The 11975-nt window shown below is 41.1% G+C and overlaps 1 protein-coding gene across 3 annotated transcripts in view; it reads left to right on the top strand.

Annotated features, from left to right (window-relative positions):
* Positions 1 to 11975, top strand: part of LOC112238181 (netrin-G1-like) — a 150703-nt gene that overhangs the window by 95445 nt on the left and 43283 nt on the right. For 2 of the 3 annotated variants that reach the window (XM_042329156.1, XM_042329155.1), the window contains exon 3: positions 10686 to 10864. In XM_042329156.1, the coding sequence (XP_042185090.1) occupies positions 10686 to 10864 (179 nt within the window). Of the gene's footprint in view, positions 1 to 10685; positions 10873 to 11975 lie in introns of those variants that run through there. The other variant, XM_042329157.1, reaches the window with a different exon arrangement.

Here is an 11975-nt window from a genome sequence, read left to right as displayed (position 1 = left end):
TGTGACTCGAGTCCACAACTCGGCATATAAGTGTCTCAAGTTAAAGTCATGTGACTCGAGTCCACAACTCGGCATATAAGTGTCTCAAGTTAAAGTCATGTGACTCGAGTCCACAACTCGGCATATAAGTGTCTCAAGTTAAAGTCGAGTACCGAGTCTTGAGGCTCCAAGTCTAAAGTTATTTTATTTTCTCTCAAGTCAAGTCTCAGGTCATCAAATTTGTGACTTGACTCAGACTCGAGTCAAAGTCAAGTCACTCGAGTCCACAACTCGGCATATAAGTGTAAGTAAATTCTGATAGTTTAACTACAGAGACTGAAGTGATTGTACTGAGTGTGGGAGAGAGGTCCTTGCCAGAACACTTTCAACTTAAAGCACACAGAGAACCATTTAAATAGACCACAACAGAAGCAATTACATACTCTAAGAAAGTAAACTAACTGTAATAATATGACTGTTTGCTTGCATGCTGAAAAATAGATGACAGTAGTATTTGTAGTTATTGTGGATCCCCATTAGCTCTTCCTGGGGTCCAGCAAAATGAAGGCAGTTTATATCATTTAAAAAAAACATTACAATACATTCACAACACACTGTGTGTCCACAGGCACCTAATCCACCGCTACCACATATCTACAGTACTAAATCCATGTGTGTGTGTGTGTGTGTGTGTGTGTGTGTGTGTGTGCACCAATGTTTGTGTTGCTTCACAGTCCCCGCTGTTCAATAAGATATTTTTTTAATCTGTTTATCGAGTCAAATTTTACTGCTTTGCGTCAGTTACCTGATGTGGAATAGAGTTCCATGTAGTCATGGCTCTATGTAGTACTGTGGAATAGAGTTCCATGTAGTCATGGCTCTATGTAGTACTGTGGAATAGAGTTCCATGTAGTCATGGCTCTATGTAGTACTGTGGAATAGAGTTCCATGTAGTCATGGCTCTATGTAGTACTGTGGAATAGAGTTCCATGTAGTCATGGCTCTATGTAGTACTGTGGAATAGAGTTCCATGTAGTCATGGCTCTATGTAGTACTGTGGAATAGAGTTCCATGTAGTCATGGCTCTATGTAGTACTGTGGAATAGAGTTCCATGTAGTCATGGCTCTATGTAGTACTGTGGAATAGAGTTCCATGTAGTCATGGCTCTATGTAGTACTGTGTGCCTCCCATCGTCTGTTCTGGACTTGGGGACTGTGAAAAGATCTCTGAAGGCATGTCTTGTGGGGTATGCATAGGTGTCCGAGCTGTGCACCAGTAGTTTACCCAACAGCACCAAAGTAAGAATAGAATGTGTAGTATGTTGTTCTGGTTAAGTAATGGAGTGTGTGTTGGTTAAATAATGTAGTGTCTGCTGGTTAAGTAATGGAGTGTGTGTTGGTTAAGTAATGCAGTGTGTGCTGGTTAAGTAATGTAGTGTGTGTTGGTTAAGTAATGTAGTGTGTACTGGTTAAGTAATGTAGTGTGTACTGGTTAAGTAATGTAGTGTGTACTGGTTAAATAATGGAGTGTGTGTTGGTTAAGTAATGGAGTGTGTACTGGTTAAGTAATGGAGTGTGTACTGGTTAAGTCATGGAGTGTGTGTTGGTTAAGTAATGGAGTGTGTTGCTGGTTAGTAATGTAGTGTGTACTGGTTAAGTTCATGTAGTCATGGCTCTTGGTTAAGTAATGTAGTGTGTGTTGGTTAAGTAATGTAGTGTGACTTGTTGAAAAGTTCTCTGAAGGCATGTCTTGTGTGTGTTGGTTAAGTCATGTAGTGTGTGTTGGTTAAGTAATGTAGTGTGTGTTGGTTAAGTAATAATAGAGTGTGTGTTGGTTAAGTAATGTAGTGTGTACTGGTTAAGTAATGGAGTGTGTGTTGGTTAAGTCATGTAGTGTGTGTTGGTTAAGTAATGTAGTGTGTGTTGGTTAAGTAATGTAGTGTGTACTGGTTAAGTAATGTAGTGTGTACTGGTTAAGTAATGTAGTGTGTGTTGGTTAAGTCATGGTGTGTCTGTTGGTTAAGTAATGTAGTGTTGTCTGCTGGTTAAGTAATGTAGTGTGTGTTGGTTAAGTAATGTAGTGTGTACTGGTTAAGTAATGTAGTGTGTACTGGTTAAATAATGGAGTGTGTGTTGGTTAAGTAATGGAGTGTGTGTTGGTTAAGTCATGTAGTGTGTACTGGTTAAGTCATGTAGTGTGTGTTGGTTAAGTAATGTAGTGTGTCTGCTGGTTAAGTAATGTAGTGTGTACTGGTTAAGTAATGTAGTGTGTACTGGTTAAGTAATGTAGTGTGTACTGGTTAAGTAATGTAGTGTGTACTGGTTAAGTAATGTAGTGTGTGTTGGTTAAGTAATGGAGTGTGTACTGGTTAAGTAATGTAGTGTGTCTGCTGGTTAAGTAATGGAGTGTGTACTGGTTAAGTAATGTAGTGTGTGTTGGTTAAGTAATGTAGTGTGTACTGGTTAAGTAATGTAGTGTGTACTGGTTAAATAATGTAGTGTGTGTTGGTTAAGTAATGTAGTGTGTGTTGGTTAAGTAATGTAGTGTGTACTGGTTAAGTAATGTAGTGTGTACTGGTTAAGTAATGGAGTGTGTACTGGTTAAGTAATGGAGTGTGTGTTGGTTAAGTAATGTAGTGTGTGTTGGTTAAGTAATGTAGTGTGTACTGGTTAAGTCATGTAGTGTGTGTTGGTTAAGTAATGTAGTGTGTGCTGGTTAAGTAATGTAGTGTGTACTGGTTAAGTAATGTAGTGTGTCTGCTGGTTAAGTAATGTAGTGTGTACTGGTTAAGTAATGTAGTGTGTACTGGTTAAGTCATGTAGTGTGTACTGGTTAAGTAATGTAGTGTGTACTGGTTAAGTAATGTAGTGTGTACTGGTTAAGTAATGTAGTGTGTACTGGTTAAGTAATGTAGTGTGTACTGGTTAAGTAATGTAGTGTGTACTGGTTAAGTAATGTAGTGTGTGCTGGTTAAGTAATGTAGTGTGTACTGGTTAAGTAATGTAGTGTGTCTGCTGGTTAAGTAATGTAGTGTGTACTGGTTAAGTAATGTAGTGTGTACTGGTTAAGTCATGTAGTGTGTGTTGGTTAAGTAATGTAGTGTGTACTGGTTAAGTAATGTAGTGTGTGTTGGTTAAGTAATGTAGTGTGTACTGGTTAAGTAATGTAGTGTGTGTTGGTTAAGTAATGTAGTGTGTACTGGTTAAGTAATGTAGTGTGTGTTGGTTAAGTAATGGAGTGTGTACTGGATAAATAATGGAGTGTCTGCTAGTTAAGTAATGGAGTGTGTACTGGTTAAGTAATGTAGTGTGAACTGGTTAAAAACCTCTACAGGATTGGTGGGTCCCCCTCAGGACGAGTGAGCTAACGTAGGCTAATTAGCATGAGGTTGTAAATAACAATAAAAATTCCCAGGAGATAGACATATCAGATATTGGCAGAAAGCTTAAATTCTTGTTAATCTAATTGCACTGTCCAATTTACATTAGCTATTACAGTGAAAGAATGCACAGTTATGGACTTGAAAAATGATTAATAAACCAATTAGACACATTTGGGCAGTCTTGATATCACATTTTTGAACAGAAATGCAATGGTTCGTTGGATCAGTCTAACACTTTGCACATGCACTGCTGCCATCTAGTGGCCAAAATCTAAATTGCACCTGGGCTGGAATAATACATTATGGCCTTTCTCTTGTATTTCAAAGATGATGGTACAAAAAAAGTGTATTTTTTTCTTTATATTATCTGTTACCAGATCTAATATGTTATATTCTCCTACATTCATTTCACATTTCCACAAACTTCAAAGTGTTTCCTTGCAAATGGTTTCAAGAATATGCATATCCTTGCTTCAGGTCCTGAGCTATAGGCAGTTATATTTGGGTACGTCATTTTAGGCGAAAATATATTTAAAAAAAGAGTCCGGACCTTTGAATGTCCCATTGGTAGGATACTCTTGATCATAAATCATCCAGTTTATTTTCCAGTGATTGCGCGTTGGCCAATAGAATGGAAGTTAGAGACGGTTTACACACTCGCCGACTAATTCTCACAAGGCACCCAGACCTCCGCCCCATAAATTTCCGTCTTTTCTTTACTCGTATGGCTGGTATTTGGTCCTGATCTTGGGGAAGCAGTATATCCTTCGCATCGGACTCATTAAAGAAAAAATCTTTGTACAGTTCAAGTTGAGAAATCACTGTTCTAAAGCTCTTTTCAGTCATAAGAGACGGTAGCAGCAACATTATGATGCCTGAGTGACGGACATTCATTTGTCACTGTTTAGCTCAATTAAGCCGTAATGCTTTATTTATTCTGCTAAATGACTGTCTGTCTGTTCCGTTACTTAATCAGAACACACTCCATTACTTAAAAACTGTAATATCTTATGTTTCACCGAGTCGTGACTGAACGATGACAAGGATAATATAAAGCTGGCTGGGTTTTCCAAAACAGTCTGGTAAGACGAGGGATTGGGGTGTGTGTCTGTTTGTCAATTTACTACCACAAATCGATGTAGCCACAAAAAGACCGCACTCAACGAGCTGTATAAGGCCATAAGCAAACAAGAAAATGCTCATCCAGAAGCAGCGCTCCTAGTGGCCCCGGGACTTTAATGCAGGCAAACTTAAATCCGTTTTACCTCATTTCTATCAGCATATCACATGTGCAACCAGAGGGGAAAAAAGTGGTCTGATGATGCGGATGGTATAGGACGGTTTTACTAGCACAGAGTGGAATATGTTCCACCTCAGTCACCGGCTTCATCAATAAGTGCACTGACGACTTAGTCCCCACAGTGACCGTACGTACATATCCCAACCAGAAGACATGGATTAGAGGCATCCACACCGAACTAAAGGCTGAAGCTGCCGCTTTCAAGGAGCCAGACGCTTTTAAGAAATCCCGCTATGCCCTCAGATGAACCACCAAACAGGCAATACGTCAATACAGGAGTCAGATTGAATCCTACCACACTTGCTCTGATGCTCTTCTGATGTGGTAGGACTTGCAAGCTATTTCGGACAACAAAAGCTGCCCAGTGACGTGAGCCTACCAAATGAGCGAAAAGCCTTTTATGCTCGCTTCGAGGAAAGAAATACTGAAGCATTCATGAGAGCACCAGCTATTTCGGACGACTGTGTGATCATGCTCTCCGATGTGAGCAAGACCTTTAAACAGGTTGACATTCACAAGGCTGTGGGTTTATCAGGACATGTACTCAAAGCATGCGTGGACCAACTGGCACATGTCTTTTCAAACTCTCCCTGACCGAGTTAAATGCCTTTTATGCTCGCTTTGAGGCAAGCAACACTGAAGCATGCACGAGAGCACCAGCTGATCTGGATGACTGTGTGATAACGTTCTCAGTAGCCGACTTGAACAAAACCTTTCAACAGGTCAACATTCACAAAGCTGCAGGGCCAGAAGGATTACCAGGACGTGTACACAAAGCATGAGCGGACCAATTGTCAAGTGTCTTTACTGACATTTTCTACCTCTCCCTGACCGAGTCTGTAATACATACATGTTTCAAGCAGAGCACCATAGATCCTGTGCCCAAGAAAGCGAAGGTAACCTGCCTAAATGATTACTGCCTCGTTGCACTCACGTCTGTAGCAATGAAGTGCTTTGAAAGGCATGCCATGGCTCACATCAACACCATCATCCCAGAAACCCTAGACCCTGTCCAATTTGCATACCGCCCCAACAGATCCACAGATGACGCAATCTCAATCGCACTCCACACTGCCCTTTCCCACCAGGACAAAAGGAACACCTATGTGAGAATGCTATTCATTGACTACAGCTTAGCGTTCAACATCATAGTTCCCTCAAAGCTCATCACTAAGCTAAGAACCCTGGGACTAAACACCTCCCTCTGCAACTGGATCCTGGACTTCCTGACGGGCCGCCCCCAGGTGGTAAGGGTAGGTAGCAACACATCTGTCACGGTGATCCTCAACACTGAGGCCCTCAGAGGTGTGGACTTAGTCCCCTCCTGTACTCCCTGTTCACCCACTACTGCGTCACAAAGCACGACTCCAACACCATCATTAAGTTTGCTGATGATACAACAGTGGTAGGCCTGATCACTGACAACGATGAGACAGCCTATAGGGAGTAGATAAGAGACCTGGCAGTGTGATGCCAGGACAACAACCTCTGCCCTCAATGTGAGCAAGACAAAGGAGCTGATCATGGACAACATGAAAAGGCCGTCCGAACAGGCCCCCATTAACATTGACGGGATGCGGGTTGAGAGTTTCAAGTTCCGTTGGTGGGCACATCACCAACGAACTATCATGGTCCAAACATACCAAAACAGTTGTGAAGAGGGCACGACAACACCTTTTCAGGAGACTTAAAAGATTTGGCATGGGTCCCCAGATCCTCAAAAAGTAATATAGCTTCACCCCCGAAAGCATCCTGACCAGGTGTCATCACTCCCTGGTATGGCAATTGCTCGGCATCCAACCGTAAGGCTCTACAGAGGGTAGTACGTATGGCCCAGTACATCATTGGGACCAAGCTTCCTGCTATCCAGGACCTATATATTAGGCATTGTCAGATGAAGGCCGAAAAAATTGTCAAAGACTCCAGTTACCCAAGTCATAGACTGTTGTCTCTGCTACTGCATGGCAACCGATACCGGAGCATCAAGTCTAGGTCCAAAAGGCTCCGTAACATCTTCTACTCCCAAGCCATAAGACTGCTGAACTTACTTTAGTTTATTTAGTAAATATTTTCTTATATCTATTTCTTGAACTGCATTGTTGGTTCAGTGTTCGTAAGTAACTATTTCACGGTAAGGTCTATAACTGTTGTATTCGAGCTCATGTGACGAAAAAAATAGTATTTTATTTGAACTAAAGTGTCCCTGTTTAGGTACATCACCAAGGGAGTGATACTGAGATGAGACACAACTGGGGTTGGCTGCCTAACTTCAGGTGTTGTGCTGTGACTAGTTAGTAATGAACAATTGCATTCAAATGTCAAAAAGCATTTCTTATAATGGGACCTGATGTGAGTAAAGAGGTTCCATTGCAAACTGAGGGGAAAAAAGCCACTTCCTCACTATGACTGTAACATGGAGCTTCAATGTACCAACTTCTGCATAACTTACTTACTTACACACTCCATACCAGGTGGTGTCAGAGAAGGCCCTAAAAAATGTCAAAGACTCCAACAACCCTAGTAATAGACTGTTCTCTTTGCTACCGCAGGACAAGCGGTACCGGAGCGCCCAAGTCTAGGTCCAAGAGGCTCTTAAGTAGCTTCTACCCCCAAGCCATAAGACTCCTGAACATCTAATTAAATGGCTACCCCAGACTATTTGCCCACCCCCCACCTTCTACACTGCTGCTACTGTCTGTTATTATCTATGCATAGCTATTTTAATAACTCTACCTACATGTACATATTATCTCAATTACCTTGACTAACCGGTGCCCCCGCATATTGACTCTGTACCGGTACCCCATGTATATAGCCTCGCAATTGTTATTTTACTGCTGCTCTTTAATTATTTATTTTTATTTGTTAAATTTTTTAGGTATTTTGTTAAAACTGCATTGTTGGTTAAGGGCTTGTAAGTAAGCATTTCACTATAAGGCACATGTGACAAATAAAATTTGATTTGATTTGATTCTGTCGATTCAACTCCACCCTCAACTTCTTAAGGAGCGGGACCACTTACGGTGAAACTGGAGGGCAATTCAAATCAATAACCATAAATATTATTTAAACATTTAGGTACATATAAGTGTCGACTGAAATCTGAAATTATTGTTAATCTAACTGCACTGTCAGATTTACAGTAGCTATCACAGCGAAAACATACCATGAGAATGTTTGAGGACGGCGCCCCACATCAACATATGTTTCCACCGGCACAGGTTTCATACATTCACAAATAACTATTAAATATTCACTTACTTTTTGAAGATCTTCCTCCGATTTGTCATCCAAAAGGTCCCAGCTATAACATGTAGTGTCGTTTTGTTAGATAAAATCCTTCTTTATATCCCAAAAAGTCAGTTTAGTTGGTGCCATTTGAGTAATCCACTCGTTCAACTTGCTGAGAAAGGAATCTGAAAATCTACCCCTAAACTTTGTTTCAACAAGTCTAAATACGTTTCTATTTACTCCTCAGATAACCTCAAATGTAATCAAACTATAATATTTCATAAAGAAGTACGCTCAATAGGAAACCGATTTTAGCAGGTGGGTAATGTCTTCATGGCGCGCCAAACACGAATTTCCAAGACTGTGTCCTTCTACTAAAACTTCTTTCGTATTTGTTTTTGAACTTACAAGCCTGAAACCTTGAACATACACTGCTGACACCTTGTGGAAGCCATAGGAACTGCATACTTTCAATATGACCTTTCTGTTGCATTTCTAAGAGGATGATCTCTCAACAAAAAACAAAATTCCGTTTGGTTTTTCTTTGGATTATCTCCTACCATATCTATTGTGTTATATTCTCCTACATTATAGTCCACAACAGGACTTCTGTTACTGTGCAGAAGCCTTCACATGAGATACATTGGTCTTTATGAGTTGCCATTTGGGGACACGCTGGAGACACAATACACATGTAAACACAAGAGACACAGCATACATTTAAACACAAGAGACACAGTAGACATTGACACATAAGAGACACAGTAGACATTGACACATAAGAGACACAGTAGACATTGACACATAAGAGACACAGTAGACATTTAAACACAAGAGACACAGTAGACATTGACACATAAGAGACACAGTAGACATTGACACATAAGAGACACAGTAGACATTTATACACAAGAGACACAGTAGACATTTATATACAAGAGACACAGTACACATTTAAACACAAGAGACACAGTAGACATTGACACATAAGAGACACAGTAGACATTGACACATAAGAGACACAGTAGACATTGACACATAAGAGACACAGTAGACATTGACACATAAGAGACACAGCATACATTTATACACAAGAGACACAGTAGACATAAGAGACACAGTAGACATTGACACATAAGAGACACAGTAGACATTGACACATAAGAGACACAGTAGACATTTATACACAAGAGACACAGTGGACATTTATATACAAGAGACACAGTAGACATTGACACATAAGAGACACAGTAGACGACACATAAGAGACACAGTAGACATTGACACATAAGAGACACAGTAGACATTGACACATAAGAGACACAGCATACATTTATACACAAGAGACACAGTAGACATTTAAACACAAGAGACACAGTAGACATTGACACATAAGAGACACAGTAGACATTGACACATAAGAGACACAGTAGACATTGACACACAAGGATAAACGGTGAGAGAAATGAGGGTACTCGGCGGTTTCAGACAGTGTTTTAGATAAGATGATAGATTATACTTCCATTATAAAGAGACTAACTAGTCTAGGAGGAATATAACCAATCATTAAAACTTAATGGTCTGCCTTACTCAATAGAGCAGAGGGACATACCTCTTGTGACGAGGACACACACACAAACACACACAGGTGTGTGTCTGTGAGTTTGTGTGTGTGTGTGTGTGTGTGTGATTCTGTTTTAGCTGTTTTTTAATTAAGGGGAAGCTTACCATGGGGAGCCCAATTGAGGTGTTTGTATAGAGGAGAGTGGGGAGATAGTGAGAGGGGGAGAGAGAGGGAAAGAGTGAGAAAGAGAGAGAGAGAGAGAGAGAGAGAGACAGAGAGAGAGAGAGACAGAGAGAGAGAGAGAGAGTGTGAGTGAGTGAGTGAGTGAGTGAGTGAGTGAGTGAGTGAGTGAGTGAGTGTGAGTGAGTGAGTGAGTGAGTGAGTGAGTGAGTGAGTGAGTGAGTGAGTGAGTGAGTGAGTGAGTGAGTGAGTGAGTGAGTGAGTGAGTGTTCTACATGGGACGTCTACGTGGGACCAAATATAGTTCGAAGGGTTAGCCAAATCAGGTATTGTTTTAAATGCTGTTCCCTCAACGAAGGGTTAGCCAAATTTGGTATTGTTTTAAATGCTGTTCCCTCAATGAAGGGTTAGCCAAATTTGGTATTGTTTTAAATGCTGTTCCCTCCTCGAAGGGTTAGCCAAATTAGGTATTGTTTTACATGCTGTTCCGTTCACTGAGGTTTAGCCAAATTAGCTCTTGTTTTTAAAATGCTGTTCCCTCCACAGAGGGTTAGCCAAATTAGCTCTCGTTTTAAGAATAACGATGCGTTTTCCTCTCTCTCTTCCCTCTTAGTCTAATCTAAGTGGGAATTCCATGTAGGCCTAGTATACCCACTATTAAATTATAGAAGAGGCAACATTCCACCACAAGGGCACAGTGAAATATCCTTGTATAGAGGAGGTGACTTGGTGAAACAATGTCGGCATGATGAGTAACCTTGTCTTAGACATGAAGATTTGTGTTAGCTTCCCAGTCAGTCATATTTGATTCAAGTCAATGAAATAGTTCATATTAATGTTATCCAGGAGTAAGCACTGTAATCCGGCTTGAAGAACCAACCCAAAGCCTTTGAAGCAAATAATAACAGATATTTACATTCTGTCTGTCGCATGGTGTTTTCCATCTCAGATCGAAGTGCAACTCTTATAGAAGATCATTTGTGTTCAATGACTTATCTGGCTACGAATAAAGGTGAAATAAATATGATTGTCTGTTTTCCCTCCTCAGATGTAAGTGTAACCTGCACTCCAACAGCTGTGTGTTTGACAAGGACAAGGGGAAGCTAGGGTGTGAGTGTGAACACAACACAACAGGACCAGACTGCGGCCGCTGTAAGAGACACTACCACGGACGACCCTGGAGCGTCGGATCCTACCTGCCCATCCCCAGAGGAACTGCTAACATCTGTGAGTAGACTACGTCTATCTTAAAACCAACTGTGGAAAAAGTTTCACTCGTTCAATAGAATCTAATCAAGTATAAAATAATGATATATGAGGCATGTGGGCTTTTCGGCAATCTTGGAGGAGATTTCTGTCTGATCTGTCAGTTCCCAGGTCTCTGGCCAGGGGGCTCATTTCCTTAATATATCTAATGCAGGCTAACCCCAGGCTAACACCAGGAAAGCTAACTCTAGGGAAGCTAGAAGAGGAATAAGGTGCTATATCCAGCACTGAGAGAGAAGATGCTATTATCAGCCCAACACTGAAGGATAAGGTGTTACAGCCAGCCCAGCACTGAGGGATAAGGTGCCATAATCAGCCCAGCACTGAGGGAGAAGGTGCTATAATCGGCCCAACGCTGAGGGATAAGGTGCTATAATCAGCCCAACACTGAGGGATAAGGTGCTATAATCGGCCCAACACTGAGGGAGAAGATGCTATTATCAGCCCAACACTGAGGGATAAGGTGCTATAATCAGCCCAACACTGAGGGATAAGGTGCTATAATCAGCCCAACACTGAGGGATAAGGTGTTATATCCAACACCATGGATAAGGTAGTATAATCAGCTCAAGACTGATTATAGCTGAGGGATAAGAGCTGATTATAGCACCTTATCCCTCAGTGTAAAAAAATAACCTGCCCAGGAACTGCGGTTTAAAATTAGTCAGCTGGCTAAAACCGGCACTTTTACTGAAACATTGATTAATGTGCACTGTCCCTGTAAAAATAAAAATGAACTCAACTCAAACTCAACACTGATGAGTATGGTGCTACAATCAGCCGAGGGAAAAGGTGTTATAGCCAGACCAACACTGAGGGATGAAGTATTATAGCCAGACCAACACTGAGGGATGAAGTATTATAGCCAGACCAACACTGAGGGATGAAGTATTATAGCCAGACCAACACTGAGGGATGAAGTATTATAGCCAGACCAACACTGAGGGATGAAGTATTATAGCCAGACCAACACTGAGGGATGAAGTATTATAGCCAGACCAACACTGAGGGATAAGGTCGGTATAAATGTGTGTGCTTGCTATTAAGTGTGTGTGAGCAAATTAAGAGTGTG

This window comes from Oncorhynchus tshawytscha, linkage group LG10 (genome assembly GCF_018296145.1).
Source record: "Oncorhynchus tshawytscha isolate Ot180627B linkage group LG10, Otsh_v2.0, whole genome shotgun sequence".
Taxonomy (NCBI): Eukaryota; Metazoa; Chordata; class Actinopteri; order Salmoniformes; family Salmonidae; genus Oncorhynchus; species Oncorhynchus tshawytscha.
The sequence above is the reverse complement of the archived record's forward strand: the minus strand, read 5'-3'. Positions and strand labels throughout refer to the sequence as shown.